Source organism: Daucus carota, chromosome 7 (assembly GCF_001625215.2).
Source record: "Daucus carota subsp. sativus chromosome 7, DH1 v3.0, whole genome shotgun sequence".
NCBI lineage: Eukaryota > Viridiplantae > Streptophyta > Magnoliopsida > Apiales > Apiaceae > Daucus > Daucus carota.
The window spans coordinates 30,524,731-30,547,024 of NC_030387.2; the positions used below are offsets into that span (position 1 = coordinate 30,524,731).

General features: G+C 34.0%; 3 protein-coding genes across 5 annotated transcripts; 1 reads left to right on the top strand and 2 right to left on the bottom strand.

Moving 5' to 3' along the window:
• The first annotated feature begins 624 nt into the window (after positions 1 to 624).
• Positions 625 to 3,859, top strand: LOC108193868 (uncharacterized). 2 transcript variants are annotated; one of them, XM_017360706.2, is made up of 3 exons: positions 625 to 820; positions 2,378 to 3,255; positions 3,524 to 3,859. In XM_017360706.2, the coding sequence occupies exons 1-2, from the start codon at positions 751 to 753 to the stop codon at positions 3,238 to 3,240; spliced, it is 933 nt and encodes a 310-aa protein (XP_017216195.1). In that variant the 5' UTR covers positions 625 to 750; the 3' UTR covers positions 3,241 to 3,255; positions 3,524 to 3,859. The 2 variants fall into 2 exon arrangements, with proteins under 2 accessions (XP_017216195.1, XP_017216194.1); XM_017360705.2 differs by lacking the exon at positions 3,524 to 3,859 and having other exon boundaries at positions 626 to 820; positions 2,378 to 3,357.
• Positions 3,571 to 5,821, bottom strand: LOC108193867 (uncharacterized). Its single transcript, XM_017360704.2, has 7 exons — positions 5,549 to 5,821; positions 5,122 to 5,207; positions 4,615 to 4,761; positions 4,425 to 4,533; positions 4,211 to 4,334; positions 3,846 to 4,116; positions 3,571 to 3,711 (listed from the first exon to the last, which is right to left on the bottom strand). Exons 1-7 carry the CDS (start codon positions 5,667 to 5,669, stop codon positions 3,613 to 3,615), a joined length of 957 nt encoding a protein of 318 aa, XP_017216193.1. The 5' UTR covers positions 5,670 to 5,821; the 3' UTR covers positions 3,571 to 3,612.
• Positions 5,822 to 8,437: 2,616 nt separating this feature from the next.
• LOC108196372 (protein SEMI-ROLLED LEAF 2) lies at positions 8,438 to 20,107 on the bottom strand. Of its 2 annotated transcripts, XM_017363629.2 has the most exons (20): positions 19,905 to 20,107; positions 19,305 to 19,443; positions 18,663 to 18,737; positions 18,434 to 18,549; positions 16,769 to 16,883; positions 16,024 to 16,152; positions 15,838 to 15,885; positions 15,002 to 15,204; positions 14,690 to 14,886; positions 14,067 to 14,350; positions 13,843 to 13,986; positions 12,182 to 12,598; positions 11,947 to 12,096; positions 11,632 to 11,710; positions 11,417 to 11,541; positions 10,693 to 10,884; positions 10,388 to 10,528; positions 10,112 to 10,249; positions 9,105 to 9,311; positions 8,438 to 8,802 (listed from the first exon to the last, which is right to left on the bottom strand). In XM_017363629.2, exons 2-20 carry the CDS (start codon positions 19,437 to 19,439, stop codon positions 8,683 to 8,685), a joined length of 3,015 nt encoding a protein of 1,004 aa, XP_017219118.1. In that variant the 5' UTR covers positions 19,440 to 19,443; positions 19,905 to 20,107; the 3' UTR covers positions 8,438 to 8,682. The 2 variants fall into 2 exon arrangements, with proteins under 2 accessions (XP_017219118.1, XP_063937421.1); XM_064081351.1 differs by lacking the exon at positions 18,663 to 18,737 and having other exon boundaries at positions 19,905 to 20,047.
• Positions 20,108 to 22,294: the final 2,187 nt, after the last annotated feature.

The following is a 22,294-nucleotide window of genomic DNA, read 5'->3' on the forward strand; positions in this document are numbered from 1 at the left end:
TATCATTAGATGTCATCAATCAGTTTTGTTAAAGAGCTGTATTCTTTTTATACATAGGACATGGTATATATGTCAAATAAGTAGTGTTTGGAAATTAGTGACAATGTTAGTGAAAAATATGATTATTTTAAAAAAACACAACTAAAATTAGATTCGTCATACTTTAAATCGTTAATTATATGTAAAAATTTATTTTCATTTTTCACTCATGAATTATAGTCCAATTTTGTAATTTTATATATTAATATTTATTGCATCGAGATGTTTATAATATAAAATTTATTTTATTCTACAAATATTAATTTTGAATTATTAATATAATTTTTAGAGATTATCACACATTTATTTTATCTTACAAATACTAATTTTGAATCATTAATTAATATAATTTTTATAGGCCGCCGCCGCAGCTTTTCAACCGGTTACATTGATAACTGAATATAAATAAGACCCTCTTACTTTATGAATAAATTTGTATGGTTGATCGGGAAAAAGAAACTAACGGGGTCGTTAAAAGGACAAAACACGACGCTTGGCGGCTTTTGGTGACGTTTCTGGAATTTGGTCTGCCAATCAGTCAATCTGGACATGCCCATGTACATGTACAGTAATAAAAGCAAACAAAAATAAAAAAGGTTAAAAACGAGAACTTGATTATTGAGCCCAAACACGTTGTAAGATTCTTGATTTTGTTTGAGACAAATCTTGAATAAAGACCCATAAAAATAGATCACAGATTCTACTGAAGCTATGAATTTTGAAAACAACAAAATACAACTTGGTCTCTTCCTTTCTGGCCTCATCATTCTCAGTTTCTCAGGTATATGCATATTTATACTATATTTGCAAAAAATTTATGCCTCTGCACAATTTTTGTTTTGTTTTCGTATAATTAAACATAAGCACGCTTCTTTGACAAGGTTCGAACCATCGACTTTCAGAGCTATCATTGAGCCAGGAGTTCGGTGGTTTACATGCTTAGTTCAAAGTATTATAGTTAAACTTGGCCAATTGTTAGATGCATGGGGTGATTTTAGTTAAACTTGGCTGTTTTTGATGTGTTTTGTTGGGTGAGAGATATTTTATGATGAATGAATTCCAGTTTAATAAATACTTGAATCCATGACTTTGGTTTTCTTGGGGAGGTGGGAATGAGTGTCTGACACTAGACTATCAACGAATCTTCGACAAATTAACTTATTGTTAGATGAACTAAAAAAAAGTAGAAATGCTACATTTTATTTAGTTTTCAAAGTTTTCATTAGAATTATTTGAATATATATGGAGTTTAGATAAAATTACAACTATTATTTTTAGACATAGTTACAGGATTTTTGACTGCTGGAAATATCTTACTTGATTTCATCATTTGGGTCTGTTTTGGTTGGATTTACTTTTTCTGGGAAGTGTATCCAGGATCGAGGTGTGAGATTACTTGGAGATGTGCAGAAAAAGTTTGATACAAAAGTATCAACCGCTTATGGGTAGTGAGTACTACTGCTTTGGACACTAGACAATGTGTATCAATAATACTCTAAATTATGAACTTCTACTATATAGATGGCAGAATTGATGTGCAGAATGGCGGAAGTAGTGAGGACGTGCTACTATTATACTACTACACCTTTAGCGAGACTTGAGTCTATGTCACTGATTTCTTTTGAAAGTAGTAGATGATTATGACCCTTCACCCTAACGGTAGTCATAAGCCCATGGCTTTGCAACGAGAGTTGTTTGTGTGTTGCAGTCTTGCAGAGCATCCCTCAGAATGGTGTGATTGAGTGCTTTTAGTGGGAGTGCTGCAGCGAGAATTGCTAAATTGGTAGGCGTCCAGTTAGGACTTAGGGGTAACCATGTATTGGTCGGTCTGTCACATAGTTGATGAAAACTTCTGCTAATATAGTATGAAATACTAATGTAATATAGTATGAAATACTAATGTAAATGCTGTAAATTTGAAATTTACAACATATGTGCTTGAAATTATATAGAGGAGAAAAGTCTACTTGTTTCATGGATGTACTTCTACTTTAAGGAAGTACCAGGAAATGAATTTAAAGTATCGACAGCTTACACAAGTGTACCTACCTGATCTGGATCCTGTAAACTCTGAAATATGTTGTTTTAAAGTGTACGGTGTTATCATTCAAATTGTAGTTGTGAGAGCAATTAAATTATTTCTTATCTACGAACCAACAGGCTCCCAGAACTTTTTGTTGATGCAATCACGTGTGTATGTGGAGTGTATCACTGGCTCAAAATGCTAATTATGGAGTCTTAAGTGCATTCTTTCTACAATTTCTAGTATTATATTCTTATATCGCCTCTTATCGTTGGAAAGAAAAAATTAACTGTGTTCACGGTCTTTTCATTGAAGCTGAAAAATGTAGGCAGTTGGTTGGTGAAGAGGCCTCCTCACAGAGTGGCAAGTTTACTTTCTTGAATTGTTTCGATGGGAGCACTGGAACAATGGCGTGTGCCGTGAAGGAGGGTGTGAAGCTTTATGTCTACACCATCAGATCATCTCATGTCGAACGAGCCAGGCATAAAGCAATTGAGGCTGCACTAGTTGATGCACTGTCACAAGGCTTAAACGCTAAAGAGGCAGCTCAACAAGCCCAGCAAGAAGGAAAAAAAGCTGCCAAACTTGCAACTCGACAGGCCAAGCGCATCATAGGCCCCATCATTTCGTCTGGGTGGGATTTTTTCGAAGCAGTATACTACGGGGGTACAATGACAGAAGGGTTACTTAGGGGAACAGGGACTCTTTTTGGAACTTATGCTGTTGGATTCCTTGGTGAGCAGAAGTTTGGAAGAGTTGGTTATCTGCTAGGTAGCCATCTTGGAAGTTGGGTTGGAGGAAGGGTTGGGCTAATGGTATACGATGTGGCAAATGGCATAAGCATCCTCCTTCAGTTTACTGAGACCATAGAGACTATATCTTCAGACGGTATTTCAGAGTCAGAAGCCAAAGATTATGTCACGTCTGTGCTCGACACTGTACAACCACCTGAAGGGGGGAATGTCTTGATTGATATAATCTCTAAAATCGCCTCTCAGATATTTCCAAGTACATCTGATTCAAGTGAATATCAAACATATGGAACTGAAAGTTCCGAACCTTCTGAGGATTCATATGGTTATGAAACCCCTACCTATACGAGCTCTGAAACTCCTGAGGACGCCAATGTTTATGAGTCTGCAGACTATGAAAGCCCTGACATGCACGAAGAGCTTTAGATAATAGGAATCCAGGTGAGTCTATTCTTTTTTTTTAGATTTCTGTCGATGAGTGAGTTTAAACTGGATTTGCGAACTCTTGATTTCCATTTATATAGAAAATTGAGGATAGTCGTATACTCGTATCTTAAAATATTTGAGGCCTGACCATTTATTGCATTTTTTTAAGTCTTTATCTGACAAACCTGCTATCATAAAATTTATAAAATATATATATCTTAATCATAAAAAAAAAAAAAAAAAAAAAGAGTTCTGATTCTGAATGTAAGTGCAATCCATGCAGAATTGTTTAATTATATTCGGATTCAGCACAACCCAGACAGGTTTGGTAAACTTTTTCCCATCCTCTCCACAAGCAGACATTCACCAATTTCACAGAAGACCTAGTGTTTCCAGTTGTTGAACATGCTCGGGTGGGAGAGCTGGCGGAGATCCTCCCATTTCATCGTCAACATCTTCAACTATGTATTCCTATCGAGCAAACGACAATTTATTTGATAGATCAGGAAACTTGAACGAAGGTAGCGGGTGAGATTAGTTTTTATATTATTAAATTTTAGACCGAGGGAGTACATAAGATAATTGAATTCCAGAAATTTACTCACTTTCGTTAGGGACATTTTTGCCAGTATATGGTAATGTCGCTGCCAGATTCTTTGCGCAACCATTGTAGCCACCAATACGCTGTAGAATATGCCTATCACTGCAAACACTACCAGCACAATCAAAGCCATTGTCAATACTAATGGTAACCCAGATTCACCACCACCACCACTCGCGCAATCACATTCACTTTCGAAGCATGTAGTACAGCCAGACTCAGTTCCTGTACAAAGGGGACCTGGCAAATGGCAGTTTACAGACTCCGCACAGATCCTGTACCGATGATAAATTAGGAGTTATGCACCAAAATTATATGACATTCGGGACTATAAAGAAATGAGAGGGACGGAGGGAGTATATTTCATACCCGCTCTGGCAGCAACAAAGGCATAATTCCTTGCATGGTTGAGCCAGATCATCCTGCACACTTGGATCATACCAGGTTATCAAGCATCCAGACAGTCCCACAAGTGCGAAAAACAATAGGGCTCCTGCACATACCAACAACAACTTCATTCAATTTATTTTCAAACGAGTTAAAGTTGTACTAACAATTGTATAACAAGTTTTAGAGCCATAACCACATGTGTAGTAGAAACTAGCTGCACTTTCAGATCCCCACTCAAGACGGAGCCAGAACTTCTGGTATCCATCGACTACGTACACCAAATATGCCAACGAAGAAATCACCTGGAAAAATATACGAGACATATAAGTCAGACTGTCATAGAAGTGAAAAAAAGTTACTTATAAACAGAGGAAATGACCTACAAGTTGAACAGAGAGAAAGATAAACAAAATGTCTCTGGTAACAAAGAATCGGAATTTCAAGGTCCTCCATTTCCTATCAGCAAGAACATTAAGTCTCAAACGATACGGACTCTTGCACGTTGTACAATGAGCAAATGCAAATCCTTCCTGCAGAATGATATATAATGTGGTGATTCCCCGAGTAACTAAAAAATAAAAAGCAAATTCTATTAACGTCGAAACACAGATCTGTTCAATATCATCATAGCAATTATGTATGGAAATTTTTGATTTTACATAATCATAAATTCTTTAACAAAATAATTATATGAAATAAATGAGTCTGAAATCTGAATTTTTCTTTTTCTTGCTAAAGTGAAATCTGAATTGTTGCAATAAGCAGGGACCTCTTTCAATGCTTGCCTCTCAACGAATTGCTGCTCAAATAAAATACCAAAGCACGACCTAGATACGAAGAAACTTGATACATCAAGCGCGCCTCAGGCCGTGACCTTGGTTTATACGTACCTTCACAGCACGCCAATGATCAAGACAATCGCGGTGAACATACTTTGAAGTCCCTTTGCACTTGCAAGGAGCAATCAAATCCTCGCCTGATACGGATGAAATAATCATAGTTAGATAGCATAGTCTAGTGTCCAAGCAAACAAAATCAAAAAACTTCTGAGACACTATGTATAGTTAGTAATAACTGGTTTGTGCAGTTTTTTTACTTTGTTTGTCATGAGACTTTCGTGTCAATGAATTGTACTGAAATACAATATAAAAAGGAATATCTTCTTTCATATATGAAATTTTTTTCATCTAACCAGAAAGTATGCAGAGATATCCCATTAAAATTTAGATAAAAACTTTGATATCTAGAAAAAAGCACCCGAAAGAAAAAAAAACAAAATCTACGGAACTAAGAAAGAAAAGAGAAATATACAAGTACCTTGACTCTCAAGGCAAATTCGACAGAGAATATGTACCGAAGAACCTGCTTCGAGGTCCATATCATGAACATCAGCTAGCAAAGGAGGAAGAAGAGTAGTAGACTCGGCCAGATCATCCATTACAGACTTGAACACAGAATTATTTTCTTTTGCAAATAATTTTGTTAAAAAAATTGATGAGTGTATTTGGACGCATATCTATTGGATTTTAAAAGACTACGGTCGTGTTCAACTAGAACTTGGTCATCACTCTGTATTCCTGTTAGTAGACTGTAGGAATTGTACAAGATAGTAGGCTTTTTAGTAGTTTTTTTTATTTTTGAATTTTTAAGATTTGAATATACGTGTTTTATTCTAAGAGCCAAGGCGTTGAATGTTGTGTGAAAAATTAATTAAAAGTCAATCTCAAGCTTTGATAGACCGCGTGGAGATGACATTACTTAAGGTATTGGTATCATGTATAAAATATAAAGGGAAAATAGATTTTTTTGCCACCCAACTTATTATTTGTTTAGAAACCTACCACTGAACTATAATTTTTTTCTTTTTTGTCACTAATGTTAGGTTCGGACTTTTTTTTGTCACTAACGTTAGGTTCGGATTTGATTATTAACACTATGTTATTTTTTTGGTATTATTAAAATATAGTGTTAGTATGCAAAGCGATCTGATATGTGTTTATATCTTTATGTAGTGTCTTGGGTAGTTTACATTGAAAGACGAGAGTTGGACACGCATTTTGAGACTCCAAAAAATTTCAAAAATTATTTTATTTTATTTTTTCCGAATAAAATTTAATGTTGTTTTTTTTTCCTTAAAAAAACGTTGGATTTTTTTTGTCACTAACATTATGTTTTGATTTGATTATTAACAATATGTTATTTTTTTAGCATTATAAAAACATAGTGGTAGTCTGCAATATTATGGTGATATGATATGTATTTATAACATTATATACAGTCATCTATATGTCCCTTAGCTAGTTTACCTTGAAGTATGAGGGCATTTTAAGAAACTAAAAAATTTAGTTTTATGAATTATTTTAAGACTCCACAAATATATAGTATAAGAGCATCTCCAAGAGGCTCTTTATTTAGGCTCCTAACTTGAGATTTGAGGAGGGAGAGGAAAAATGTTGCTCCAAGAGACTCTTAAGTGGCTCCTAAATCTTAAGAGCCTCTTGTTTCTCTCTCCTCTCTCCTCAAAGTTAAGAGCCACCACATGGCTCCTAACTTATTTTTTTACAATAAAAAAATCTTTCCCTCCAATTCATCTCCATCTTTCACTCTCTTTTGTTGTAGTGGAGCCCAATATATGAATAAAATATTAAATAGAGAAGAGATGTAGAGAGTATTGTTGGAGTTTACACTCTTAACTTTGTTCTAAAGTGCTAAGAGCCACATTTTTTATATTATATTTAGGAGCCAACAAGGAGGCTCTTGGAGATGCTCTTACTTTATAGTTCTTTACCACTACTTGTCACGTATTTTAAGGTTCCCATTTTTTATAAATATAGTTCCATAAGTTAATTTTGAGATTTCCTTTCTGAGTAAAAAAATCCGTACTCTCGTTCTCTAAGATAAAATAGCTATGACACATAAAGAAACGTCTTTACTCGGCTACAAAATTTATTTTATATACAGCGGGGGGTTCCGTTTTTCTCTTAATGGGAGTTTTGGGTGTCGGTTTATATGGTTCTACTGAGCCGACATTAAACTTTGCAACATTAGTTAATCAGTCATATCCTGTGGCGTTGGAAATAATATTATATATTGGATTTTTTATTGCTTTTGCTGTCAAATCGCCGATTATACCTCTACATACATGGTTACCAGATGGAGTACTACATATAAAGATATAGACACATATCACTATTATATTGCAGACTACCGAAAAATAGATTTCCGAAAAATATCGTTTAGATGGTCGGAAAATTTAAATAAAAGTCTGATTTTAATTAAATATAATAAAATTTCTCAAAATGCCTCTTCAAAAGTTAACGATAAGTCGATAACGGCAGAAGATAATGAAAAGGATGCAAAGTGTCTACGGGTTAAAAGTAAGGGGCTGCATAGTGTTTATTCCAAAACTATTAGGTGCAATGTGCAACATGTTGAAATCAAAGGGGTGCCGAATGCAATTAACTCTAAAAAAAATAACATAGTGTTAATAATCAAATCCGAACCTAACGTTAGTGACAAAAAAAAATCCGAACCTAACATTAGTGACAAAAAAGAATCCGAACCTAACATTAGTGACAAAAAAGAAAAAAATTATAGTTCAGTGGTAGGTTTCTAAACAAATAATAAGTTAGGTGGCAAAAAATCTATTTTCCCAAATATAAATCATGTTTGATTTTAAAATATTAATAATGTTTGATTTTAAAATATAAATAATGTTTGATCTTAAGTATACGATTGCAAATCCCCTTCTTCTTTCTTCGCATCTTCATCAATAGGAGGATAAAAACCAACGAGGATAACTTCGATATTTATTCATTCATCATAACTCTAAGGTTGTGTTCACTTCATGGAATGAGGAGAGAATGGAATGAAAAATTATATACAAGTTTTAAGGAGAAAAAAGAAAGTATGAGATAATTCATAATAGTGACAAACTATGAGTGTAGTTAATTTTTTTATGAGAAAAATTGTTAAGAGACATGATGTTGAAATAGAATGAGCATTCAACATGTGAGTTAGAGTTATAGTTAAAATAGTAATGTTGGAATGATTGAAGGAATGAAAATTATATACAGTTTTTTTGATCAACACCAATTTCGAGTACAAAATTCATTTCATTCTCCCTCCGTTCCGTTCACTCCAAATGAACACAACCTAAGAGAGTGATGCATACCTTTTCTATGAATAATTTGTGCAATAAGAAAATTAAAAGGTCAAATTTTAATATTTCAGATACATAAAATCTAATATATTTAAATTTTATACAAACAGCTAAATTTGTCCTAAGCTCAAGTTCTGCATTAAATCAGGATAATACAAGCAACAAGTTAGAATTTCAGGATGTCGAATACAGGGCTAAGACAGCTAGTGCAACGTGATAAAAAGGACTATACAACTAATTGACTGGAGAAGTAATCTTGCAGAGTTAAAGGTGGATTGAGCCTCTACTTCTAGTGCTGTCTAGCTGCTCTAAGGAAGTTGTCGAAAGGACTAGCAGGAGGCAACCTCAGAGCCAACCTCGACTCCATTGTCAACAAAGCTCCACCAACAGGTTCGTCTTCACCCATTATCTGCACGTATTGACGATTAAATGAGACCATATATAACAGAAACGGAGTATATGCTGTAAATATTTTTAAATCATGTGTAGCTTTGCATCCTGAGATTGTAGAACTTTTGGAAAACCACAAAAATTTAAAGTCTATTACAGAGTATATATAACTAAAAACTATTTTATATACTAGGAGCACCATATTAATTGATCTGAACATTATTGACTGCATCTCTAGCTTTAACAAATTGAACATAAAAAAAAAAAAAAAACTATTGCCATTGCAGATTTGCAACTGCAAGGCTTAATTCAATATATTACCTTGCTAAATGAAGATTGCTCATCAACAGGAATCGTTGTAATAGGAGAAATTGATTTCATCTGCTGATGATTCTCACTAGATAGCCAGTTCGTGAGCTTTTTTCTTGTGTCTGTACCCAGAGTTTGACATTGGCTAGCCATGGCACTGAACGGAAGGGGTGAAGTTGAGACGGTTGTTCCAGCAACTTGACCAGCTACTTCAAGTGCCTGAAACCACGTTAAACCATAATATTGACAACAATTGCTTGTGAAAATACAAGTTCAGCTAATGGGACATCTCCTAAATTTGGCTGTAGAACCTACAAAATAAATTTTAGGTCTTTGAAGGACAATATATCGAACAGAACTAAGTGTAATGTAGTATCATGCAGTTGGCACTTCAGATAATTTTGTAGAGCAAGCACAAAGAATATATGACTGCTTGATTAAACTACAAAAATAGATGTATAGCAGAAGCCAATCAGATCGACTTCACTATATATGAAAAAAATCTGAAGTTACAACTTATGTTATCTGTTCTGTTCTATGCACCTGCTCAAATACTAAGCTATGAACCCAAAAACAAATAAAGATTAATTTTAGCTAAATGAGCGCGTCCAGATATATATTTCTTCAAATTTATTTGGTCCCAACCATTGTCTCAATCCTCAGACAGATCAACATATACTAAGAACATAAAATGCAATTAATTTCTCGTTAGCTACAAGTAGTGAACCAAACACTGTCTTGTTGCAACCATAAACAGAAACACTTGTGTATAACAATGGCAATTGGCCAGGTGAAACTGTAATTGAATCACATTAAACATCAGTTACCTTCCAGGCATAGTGTATGTCAAACACATTAATCAATTACTCACAGCTGAGACTAGTTGCCGCGCAAGAAATTCTAAAAATATTTCTAAAGCAGATATACCATTGTTTTTACTTACTTCTAATGAATCTAATGAATAATCTAATTGAGTAACATGCATAAATAAGAGATGGGAAATAGAAGAAAGGAGTTACCGATTCCAAAAGCTGCCCAATGCTGATAATGTGAGACATGGAAGGGGAAGCAGGCAATTTGGGTATAAAATTGGTGAAGTCAGCAACAGAGGATTCACTTGTTACATCATCGTCACCTGATGAATCGCTGGGAAAATCCTGCAACATAAGGGACAAATGCATAAGCGACTGATACTTATATACAGTATGTGTGAAAGATGAATCAGGTCTAAGGCATAGCACTTCAACCCATTGTTTGACAATTTTACTTAAGAGCATAGAGAACTTAATGTATACCCCATCAAAAGAAAGGGATCCCTTCGAACGTGCAAATGCCTGAACATGATCCATGTCAATCATAGATTGTGGACCAAACATGAATGTGTCATCGGGTACAAACCCTTCTGAAAGCTGCTGGACAAGGTCATTTGCCTCCATCTAAGAAAACCATGTATAGACGTAAGTATTATATATTTCATATTTGACACCGACAAGAATAGGATAGAAAATTTTATGCTTGATTTTAATGCTGCCCTTCAAGCGATATTTCCTATCCTATTCTCAGATATAAACGAAGAATTTATGATAAACTTCCTCCAGACCTTGGTAATTTTAGATAAACTCTGGGATAGAATATCCAGCATAATATTCTCAGATTCAAATATATTCTTCCGTAACTCAGACAGCAAAAAGGAAGCTCCTTGATTATCACCGGAAGACCCATATTCACCCACATTAACCAGAGGCTTTACGAAGACTTGAAAGTCATTACTGATACCGACATATGGGTCAACCTGTATACAAGCAAGGTAGATACTGAGTTTGCAGATTGCAATAGATAATACACATAACATTAGCCCAATTACTTCAATTAATATCAAGAACCCAGCAGAAAAGCAAATACAGCACACATGCACACAACGAATTGTATAGATTCTTGACTAATACATTCTCGTAAATTCAAGATAAAATATTACATCACCATAGAAGAAATAAGACGTGAACAAAATGCGAGCGGAATTTAGCCTATGAACAATATTAAAGTTTGTTCGCAATGAGACAATTATATCTTTAGTTTCGTCATTACTAGGCAGTCTTCTGTTCTGTGGTACAATAAATATCCATGCAACTTCCTAGTAACTAACTGAATCTCTGGTTGTTCAAATCCTACAATTAACTTGTGTGCATCTAACTAGTAATTCAAAGTGTAAAAGTCTAAAAGTGATGACAAAAGATAAAACCTCAAACTAAAAACATAAAAATATCTCCACCATGCTACAGAATTATAGTGAAGACATGTTGCTTTTGATCTGTAATTAAACATACATCGTATCTCAGAGACGACTTTAGTAGATCATTCACATGAGGAATCTGATAAAGTTTCGCAGCAAGTTGCAACATTGCAGTTGACAAAATCAGGAGTGATCTCTGGTAAACCGAAGAAAAGATTCCTGAGAAAATATTAAAAAGGGTCAAAGGTATATATCATTTTTTTATAAAAAATTCTAAAAGTTGGTGAATACAGATGCAATTTCAATTACCATGGTCGGGGTCTAGTGATAACTTCCTAAGTGATAGAGGGAGCTGAAAGAAGCGAACCACAAGATTGCCACTGGAGCTCTGTAAATTAACAAGTTAAGACACTTAAGAAGACTATTGATATCAATGGAGAAAGAAGAGTATAATATACTACAAAAAAAAATCACCATGAGAGTGGCAACCTCCAACAAGAAAAAAAAAAGGTCAATACTGATTACATGGAACCATGGTCCGGATCCATTTCTCCGTTTAACATTACTTTGTGAAATACACAGGCAAAATATATAAATATTTTTGACGTGGTCAAAAAGGTTTACCTTGAGGCGAGATGATAGAAGCGTCAAGCAGAACGAGTGGGCTATTGCTTCAATATCTGAAGGTAAATTATCCGAGAGATTTGCTTGTAGGAAAAAAGCAGATAACAACTGAGTTATTTGATCCTCATTCAATGTCACGACAGGTGGTTCCTGTATTGAAAAAAAAAAATTGTGTTATTGCATCAAGTCACGCACTACAATAATCCTAAAACTACAAAAGGAGAAAGAAGCTTACTGCCTCTGCCGAGCTATTCGACCCAGCAGTCCTGTCGATAATAGTGCTCAAAGTGTGCAAATTAGGGGAATTCTTGCGAGCCCATCCCTGTTTCCAATCTTCTTCAGCATTGTCTCTTTCCTTTAAACAATCTTGAGCATTACTTCCTTGCTTTTCTACTTTATTTCCATCCTTTTCACCTTTATTTCCATCCTTTTCTCTTCTTAGCTTCTCAAGTAGACTTGAAATTGAAGCCGAAGCAGAAGCAGATTCAGTACTAGAACGCCATCTCCTTGTGCGAGTAGAATTATCATATCCATGATGGTTCGACTTAGGGATGAGCAAAACAGAAAATATATGGTGTGCTCCCACACGAACTTCAAGATCTGCATGCAACATCGCTTTCAAAAGTTGAACAAGAAGAGCCTCCGGAAACACCTATAAAGAAACAAAGTGAAAAAAGACATTAAATTGTTGTACCGAAGAAGCAATTTCACAGGTTAATGAGGACCTACAAACGAAGATAGTCATCCAAATAAATTATAGATAGCCACATAAAATCAATGAAGTATTAGAAGCATTTCTTGAATGGCACACATATGAGCTGATAAAGAATAATATTAAAGGGTGAATGACTGTTATTCTGACAAGTTACAAGGCCATAGGTTTTTTTCAGTGATATTAAGTCTTACATATTCTTTTAGTGTGTAAGTTGTTACTAACTATTAAGAATGTTGAAACTTGACAATAAAACCAAAAGATTGTAACTTAATTGTAGGAAATAGAAATTGCTCAGCTCGTATCACAATATAACATAATCAAGGGGACTTTATTAGCCTGGTAAGGAATACTATGATCCATTAACAATATTCTTTCATTTTGCGTCTTCATATTTAGCTAAGCTAATAACATCACAAAAATTGTAATGAGGTGTACTCATGAGCAGTTGATCACACACTTATGTTCATTACAGTGTGCATCCACCATCATGTTCTAAGTTAGAGTCGTTAAAAGCCGAGAAGGAATTAAGTGTTTAGGTTACAGCATCTCAGCATCAATAACCACAAAGAAACCTTAGAAGTAATCATATATATACTATAGATAAAAAAAAAAATTATAGAGATTATGTGAAAAGAATCAACTCCAATGGGGCCTTCCCCTTATCTGAAGTTTTAGTCAACCTCCTCATGTTGGATATATTTGTCGAACCTCTAGGGCCTCTTAAGAAGATTCCACATCATTTCTTACCATATTAAAGCGATATATTCTATTTATAACAACCTAAAATATTGATACCAATCAATATAGTCAGTACCATCGAACCACAATGTCTTACGGATTCGACAAACTTGACATAATCAGTATTTACTATAATTTTAGCAAACCATCTTAGCCAACCTCATTGGAGATGCTCTTATTGTCCAAACTAAACCACTAAGAAAGAGGCTTGAAACGTGAAAAAAAATGCATATGGCATTTATTGACATGGAGAATAAATGGGATGCATCTTATTGGGCAAGAGATATGATGCATCTTGTTACATTTATTACATATGTAAAAGAACTTAATGCATTGATCTAGTTGTAATTAACCTATACAAGAGGCATAACCATCAAGTGTCACTTTCGTATGCTTTTTAATTGATTGTATCAATTTTACGTGCCAAGACAGGCTTATCTTACTTGCTGTGATTTTGAAGTTGCTAATGATATCATATCCGCAACAACCATTAAGGATCGAATTGTTGCCCTTGCATAAACCCTAGTTATTGGAAGACTCTCCAGACTTATCGCCATCATGTCAAATAGTGGCCGCACATCAGCGATCTGATAGAGATATTCGAAAAAATAAGTAATTAGAATTTTTAAGCAAGGGAAAATAATGTATAAATTGTAATGGTGTATACCCCTCTGGCTGTTTCAAGTAAGCAATCCTCAATAGAATTTTGTAGGATGATATTCAAGTTTAACTCTTGTTCCCCCACTGAATCCACTGATGCTTGAAGGCTTTTCCTCATATGCCTGCAGAGGTCATTCACAAAACCAATGTCCGAAAGTACAACACTGGACCTAATTTGCCGAGCCAAAGCAGTAGCAGTTTGGATGATATCAGATTTAATTTTGGGATCATGCGAGACATTTTTATGGTCCAAATGACGAACAACAGCAGTTAAAAGAAATTGCTGATGCCCTGCAATGAAAAACGAGCATCAAAATAATATATCCAGGTCAAGATCCTTAAAACGCCACAAGTAAATTAGTTTGATCCTGAACACAAACAAAGTTGTTCAAACACCATAAACTAGCAGTTTCAAGGAGGATTAATCAAACCAGTATAAGTAGTTTAACTACCATAAACCAGCAGGCTCTATAACTTGATGAGGATAAGAATTAGGAGGCAATCAAACATTTAAAAGCAAAGTGTGCTTTTAATTACATATATTTTATTTAAAAAGGAAAAATCAAGACTACACTTTGGTCTTGGCATATCAATTAAATGTAAGCAACACAGAACATATAAATAACTTACCTGGATACTCCATATAGTATGACATATCAGACAGAACCATCAGGGCTAATCCATGTCTACCAACCCAATGCTGACCCATGTCAAAATAGACAAACATTGGATCCAAAATTAGCCGCATTGTTGTACTCTCTTTCGCCAGTTCAACCATCCGTTGCAGACATATTTGAACCCATACTTTTGGAGTCTCAACCTCTTCTCTGCAGAGGATAAGATATAACTATATCAAGAACCATAAGCAGGCTTCAAAGAATGACATGTATGCATACTTTTTGGCATGGAGAGGTTATAAATCTAGGTTAACATGACTCTGACCTAGTTAAAAGACAAGGGTCTCTCTTTTCTGGTCGAGGCCTGATGATCACACAGCTAGCATTTATTTCATTTCCAGCTCCAGCACCACCTTGTCCTTCACATCGAACAACTTCATTCACCCAATTATGATTTGCCTCCCTTCTAGCAACATCTCCTTCACTACTTCTATCAGTCTCATAGTTATCCAAAATAGCTTTTACAATCTGCAGTTTAAACAATAGACATCAGTGAAGATGCTACAAGATCCACAATTCCACATAGGATTTATAAGGTAATGAGGCTGAAAGCATAATTTTATTTAAATAAGATTGTAATTAGGAAATAAAAAGCAGATTATACAGTATATACAAACTCCGCAACTTTAATGTTCTCTTTTCTTTTTAGCTTAATGAATGCCCCAACACAATACTCAGGCCAAGTAAACAGTTGTCGTGACGAGCTATATCTTAAAGACATAATGCAACCCAACTAGCGCAGCATTGCAGAATATACACTTTTTGCAGCAGGTTAATGTAACATTTTAATATCCTACTAGCATCATTTACTCGTTAGATTAAGCAGATTCTACAACCATATATTTATTTAGTAAAAGAATAAATGACAAATCTCACCAAATGATTTACAAAGACCTTAATAAAACAAATTAGGTATGAAAGAGTTTATGTAATATATTGGAAACAAGGCATCAATTTGGCACTCTAAATTTTGTGAGGAAATACGAACTACTATTTTGATGACATATTAACTTTCATAGTCAGAGTGTTCCTTCGTCGAAGTATCTACAGATTAGTAAACGGATTCAATGATAATAGGTAATCAAAATAAAATACACAAACCTTATCAAATTCGACAAAAATGTGTGAAAATTCTGCCATATACCAAACCTGCAGAGGAAAAATGCCAGATAAGCATGTACATAATGATGATAGCAGCAGCAAAACAAGTGACGAAAATGAAGTAGGCATTAAGGCTACTTCAGTACTTCACCAGTAAACAGTAAAAAATCTCTAGCTTGTAGGTACCATTGATGAAATGCACTGTAAGCTTGATGCCTGCAAACAGCGGTTTTGATGTTCTTCACTAGTCTGATGTGCAAGTAAACATACTTTGGGTACCAAACTCTCAATATTATGTGTGTATGTTCCATCCACCTGCCCACACATGACAAAATTTCAAATAAAGTTCAAATAGAGCTAATCTATCAGTTTTTACACATGAATACCTCTATCGTTTAAGATGAAGTACAAACAATTACAATGTATTATATTTATTTACTATTATTCATTATATGAATTACAAAGCCTGATTTGCAACACTTGTCTAAAACACGTAAATGAGAAATCTGCCCTGCATATCAGGAGAAGTGCATACTTGGTCTAAGTATGAGTGCGTGCAGTGAGAGACTGGACTATTAAGCATCAATTGTACATATAATTTTCATATAACACTTTCAGAGTCAGGCCTTCATAATGTGCTTTTCATGGCATCCAATAATTATTCCACTAAATTCTAAAAGAGAAGAAAATCAAAATATGTCTGATTTTTGCCATTAACATGTAGATGTGATATGGACTCCAGCATGTGGTACTATAAAGTTAAACTCTTTAATATAATAATGATAAAGAAAAAGTAGTTGAGGATAAAATGTTTAGAGATCATAAATGTTGATACTAGCAGAACATTTTGCCAAGTTATATAAACATACATCAGTTGTCTAGAACCTACCCAAGAAAAATTATTAAAACAAAACATAGGTGACACTTTTACCTGACTATATATGAATCTTGTCAAGGTTTGACATCCAATCATCTGAACCATATTCCGTTTAGAGTTATCCAACAGTTCAATTACTAGATTCAGTAAATTGACAGCAAAATACGCCCTGCAAAATATTAAACATAATAGAATCAGAACATCCTTGATCGGCACTTCATTATTGAGTTTATTAGATAAGGAATAAATTAGGCAAGGTTAAGATTTCAATGTGATAAATTTCATGTCAACTGATAGTCAATGCTCCCTGCAACTTTTCATCTCTTGCTATATGTTTTAGATTGTGAGATTGTACCTTTGTTAGATCTGAAAAAGTGGGGTTTAAAAATTGAAAAATATTAATAATGAAACTATCTGCAATTGCTATCTCAAAATTTTCTCTATTTATAATCTCCTCTGTTCAATATATACCTCCTAATTGACCGTGAAAACCTCTTCAGCAATACTTTTAACAACAAAGTACCATTTCCGACCACTCTAAATGCACTTTATTTCCCTTCGGTACCGCAACAGGGCATTCCAAAAATTAACACTTTTTTTATTTACGTAAGTGCTAAGCATGCTTGATCGAGTAAGGATTTCAAATAAAACAGTGTTAAGTAGTTGTTTTGTCTTCTAATATCCGTACACGATATGCGGTTGTGTTCATTGAATGTCTGCATATAATCAGACACTTCTTATAGCACTCTGCATTATATCATTTCACCGAACAGCCATACTCATATAACAGTTCTTAATAAAAATATACATACTTGAACGCAACACATAATCATAATTAAATCTCATCTCTAGTTTCAGTTTCCAAACAGAACCAAGTGACTGGAGATAACGTTATTAGAGTAAAACTTTGTATTTATAATATTATTGTTTTATCATTAATTTTAAATTTATGCTTCATAGGTTGTCTTTTATATTTATAATCATGCAGTTAACAGAAAAATGGACTCGGGTCTGCAAATGACGTCAATCATACAGTGAAGATCTACTCTCATATACAAATTTAAGAACATAATCCACATAGGTCATAGCTCCAATGTTCGCAAGGCCCCATGAGCAACTGGTGTTGTGAATTTCAGCATAAAAAGTCTTACCTTCTGTTGTTTACTAAAATTTGAACATGTGACCTAGCCAATAGCAAATACACACTTCACCATCGTACCAAGTGCAACATTCGCTTTGGTTTCTTCATTGTTCAAACTAATGCTAAAGATGCATCAGAAGTGTTTTGTAAGTTTTAACTTTTAAGATGTCAATATCGTAATAACCCAATGACATCTGTTCACCTAGTTTCTTCTTATTTTAATTTTTGCTCTCATGTTATTTATTTAATTAATTTACTTGTTGCATTTTCTTGGACAAATAATTTACTAATTTGAGTTTGTGTTTTATGTGGTTTAACTTGGCCTTCACTACGAACTTAAGTACACCTGTGCACTGTTTATTTATTGTTTTATTACTTTCTGGAGGTATTCATTGCTAACAAAGTGTGCTTACATGAAGAGTATACAAACAAAATGTTAGGTGAAGCTCAAATTTGAGTAGATGCTTGATACTACAACAGCTGAACAAGCATCCCACTTCTCAGGCCTTCCTTAAGCAACGAGTACAAGAAACCAGAAGTAAAACTAAAGCAACCATTTAAGGAACAGCATAACTTACATTTGCTCCTTGCAAATGGAGAGCAATTTATTGTACACCTCTGACACGATTTTGACATATTTAATGTGCTCGGACCGCAATTCTTTGCAGCATCTTTCTTCGAGATATTTTGCAATCTAGTAGAGACAAACAATGTGAACAAATCATTAGCAGTGCAATTTAATTTCATTATTGCCAAAAAAATTAATTCACTATGTTTAGAGTAAGATGCTAAAAATAGCATTTATACTTTCGGGATCCTGAAAGGGTTTTTTGCAGCATATTCACATAACTTGAGAATTTTGCGATCATTAGGAGAGGCATCCTGCACATCAAAGTGTATATATGAAATCGACGAGTTGAAATATAATAACATCAATATAAGCTCTACTTTCAGAAGTAGCGAAGAATGCATGTGAAGCATTCTGGAACCCGTGATGAATGTCCTCTGTCCACAATCTAGATAACCCGTCAAGCCTCCAAGTGTTAGTAATATAGCCTATTTACAACTAACACCCGATAAAAACAATGCCAAAGTAGTAAAGGGCCATGTGAACCAACCAGTAGTTACAGCATTACCAACTCCACAGTTCTGAGTACATGGTTTTTTGTGCTAGAATACACCATAGCGTGATGTGCATGTGATTCTAAAGCTCTTTTCTTTTTCTTTGGAGAAGGGGGGGATGTTACATATATTTCAGTAAGTTTTTAGTTATACGGGTAGGTGGCATGAGGATGAAGGAATGGAATAATTGGTGCCACTAGGCTATTGACAAATCCTCCTTGTTCCCGAAGACAGAGATAGACATGACATATTGACATGTTTAAAACATGGCAATGGAAGCAGAATCTAAGACTGTACTTCAAAGAAATTAACAATGTGCATACTCACAGGTGATTTAGGGAAGATCTCAGCAAGCAACTTCTTGTATCTCTTAACTGGTTGTCGAGATCGTGATCTCAAAGCCGGGCAACAAACACACATGTTCCCACATGCTGGGAATATCTTCTGAGACATAAAACCCATTCTCCTAAATTTCCAACAAAATAAAGAATTTAATGACTTTCAGATAACTTCAAAACATCATAAAGGAGCAATTACAAAAATAAATAACAGTAGACATTTGGCTACACCACCGCTTTTAAACTTTATAACAAGTTAACAACCCATAAGCTCAAAATGTAAGTTACTGATCCATAACAGACAAATGCAGTAAATAACAAAGTACCAAAACATAAATTAAAGTCACAAGAAAAATTAACTTAAATACAAAGATCTCACAAATGCACATAACTACACCTACCCACAACAGCAAATCCAGCTACTAATCACAATAAACCCTTAAAAAGTGCACAAAAACACAAATTCTCACATACCCACATGCCAGAACTTCACGAATTGAGCACAAAAAAGGTCAAAATTCAAAAATTTAAACAAAACCCAACAACCCACAAGACTGAATAACATAATGAGAAGAGAAAAAACACATACCTAGCAGTGTAAAGGCAGATCTGGGGAGTGAAAAACACCAAACGGTAAAAAGGGTTTATAAAAAGTGTGATAAATTCCAGCAGGAGAGAATAAACAGTACTCCTAGAGTTAAGAGATCATAATAGAGTATGTGTGTGTTTGTGTGTGAGCGCGTAAATCCATACAAAAATTGAAACAAAGACAAGAAAAGTGGGGACACAAATGGGTCGTGATCACGTGAGTGATTCTCAGTTTATCAGGCAAGGAAAAGAGTCTTCTTTTTTCGAGTGCTTGTCAGAACTTTGTGCAGGGTAAGAGCAAGTCCAAGAGTGCCCTATATTAATGTCCTAAATCAAAATATAAGGCATGTGAAGCAAATCAATGCTCCAACAATGTCCTAGTGGTGCCTTAAAACACTAGGACATGTAACAATTGCCTTATTTTTGAGGCACCAATATGCATGCCCTATTCAATAAAAAAATAGTTTCCTACCATTCCACTACATCTCTCTCTTCTCTCCTTTTCATTTCCCTCCAATAACAATTTAAATATATTAATATTTTAATAATAAGGCACAATAATGAGGCATGTTGTTGGAGTTGATATATGAAGATGATGTCCTAAATCACTAGGACACATTATTTTATTATATTTATAGGGCATTTGCTAGGACATTGTTGGACTTGCTCTAAGACCATTCTCAAACTCTTTACATAGAGTAATTTATTACAGTGTTTCTCAATGTACCTGGTCTTTAGGTTTGATTTCAATTTTGTCTCCTGTTTTTTAATTTTTTTTCTGCTACACTTGACTAAATCAAGATAATCATGGGTAACTAAAATAAGATATTTTTAATAATTTTAATCTTACGAATAATAATGATCTTTTAACACACAGAGTTTCAACAATTAATAATTAAAAAAAATAGTGTTGTATTTTGTCACGAACACTTAGTAGAACACCTAAGTTCCTAACCTTTCACTCGTTCTGCATTTGGATCTATGAGTTAAAATCACTTATTTGTATCGTTTGTGTAAAAAGTCAAAAAGAATTTGTAAAGAGTTAAAAATGTTAACTTTTATTTCACGACTTATATTTATTTTCCAAACACTTTAATCACTTATAAATCTTAATTTGTTTCTCACTAATATTTCCGTTTATTTTAAATTCAGATAAGTTACCTAAAGTCGTAGCTGGTGTTTGGGAAGTGAACTTCTGAGCTTTTAAGCTCAGAAGCCCACTCTTTTTCTTCTACTGGCAATTGATCACAGTCACTTAAAAAAAGTAGAAAAAGCCCGGAAAAAAGCTACTGAGTATGGCTTTTTTTCGTTGCTCAGCTTATACTTCATCCGCTGCTTCCTTTTGATTTCTTTTGTTTTTTTTATTCCTCTGCTCATGTTATCTCCTTCCAGATGTGATTGAATATATGATTTTTTTATTTAAATTTTTGTCTTCAATTTTATAAAATACTCAAATATATTTATATCAAAATGAGAAACAAAGCAAACCATAAATCATTTTTTATATAATAAATATTAATCTAATAATATTTTCATCAATTTATTTCGTAAATATCAAATAATTATATTACAAAACTATGAAACTATACCAACTTATAGGTTAAGTTATCCAAACACTTAAAAAACTTATAAAACTTATAAGTCACGGTATCCAAACACTTATAATAACTTATAAATCTTAAACCAACTTCTCATTTTTAATCCACTTCTTTACTTTAATCAACTAGCTTTATGCCCGTGCTTCGCACACGAAATTTTTTTATGCTCTATTCAGTTTAATTATATTTATATTTGAATGACAAAAAATTATATTAGTGAGAGATATCACAGTCATAAATTATTTCTCATAATAATATGTAAATAATTAATTATTAGGCATCACACATATAACTCAAAGTAGTGTGGACACATATCAATTCAAATAAGATAAAATAATGTCTAACAAATCAGCTGCAAACTTTGTCGAAAACACGTAGAAATAAAATATAACAAAACTTTTATCATCACACTACGGCAATCATTTTCCGAAAACAATCATGGACCTATTCAAATGAAAAAAAATAGACAAATAATAAAAAAAAAATCCTTCATAGGTTCTACCCCTCAAAATGGAGAATTGTGATGTTGTTAGGTGCCATCTTCATCCTTAGATTTCTTGGAAGAATAAAGTGGTATAGTCACCATAGAATTACGTCAAGAAACGTAATCATGCAAAATTTAAAAAAAAAATAAAAAATAATTTAATCATTTTAATTTTTTTGGTGCACAATTCGTGAAATCTGTCGACTTTTCCACTACCATCTCAAAAAATCAAACTCTGCCCATCAAACATGTACCATAAATTTTGTAGACTGGTACGAATAAAAAAAAATGAAGAATTAAAAAATATAA

Bases quoted from the DNA above. Each gene is read 5' to 3' on its own strand.
- LOC108193868 (XM_017360706.2), top strand. From the start codon at position 751: ATGAATTTTGAAAACAACAAAATACAACTTGGTCTCTTCCTTTCTGGC. The intron at 821-2,377 runs GTATATGCATAT...TTTTCATTGAAG, and splicing joins CATCATTCTCAGTTTCTCAG to CTGAAAAATGTAGGCAGTTG.
- LOC108193867 (XM_017360704.2), bottom strand. From the start codon at position 5,669: ATGGATGATCTGGCCGAGTCTACTACTCTTCTTCCTCCTTTGCTAGCT. The intron at 5,208-5,548 runs GTACTTGTATAT...CATCCGTATCAG, and splicing joins AATTTGCCTTGAGAGTCAAG to GCGAGGATTTGATTGCTCCT. The intron at 4,335-4,424 runs GTTATGGCTCTA...TGGTATGTGCAG, and splicing joins TAGTTTCTACTACACATGTG to GAGCCCTATTGTTTTTCGCA.
- LOC108196372 (XM_017363629.2), bottom strand. From the start codon at position 19,439: ATGGGTTTTATGTCTCAGAAGATATTCCCAGCATGTGGGAACATGTGT. The intron at 11,542-11,631 runs GTAATTGAAATT...ATATTTTCTCAG, and splicing joins ATCACTAGACCCCGACCATG to GAATCTTTTCTTCGGTTTAC. The intron at 10,885-11,416 runs GTATGTTTAATT...GCTTGTATACAG, and splicing joins AGTCGTCTCTGAGATACGAT to GTTGACCCATATGTCGGTAT.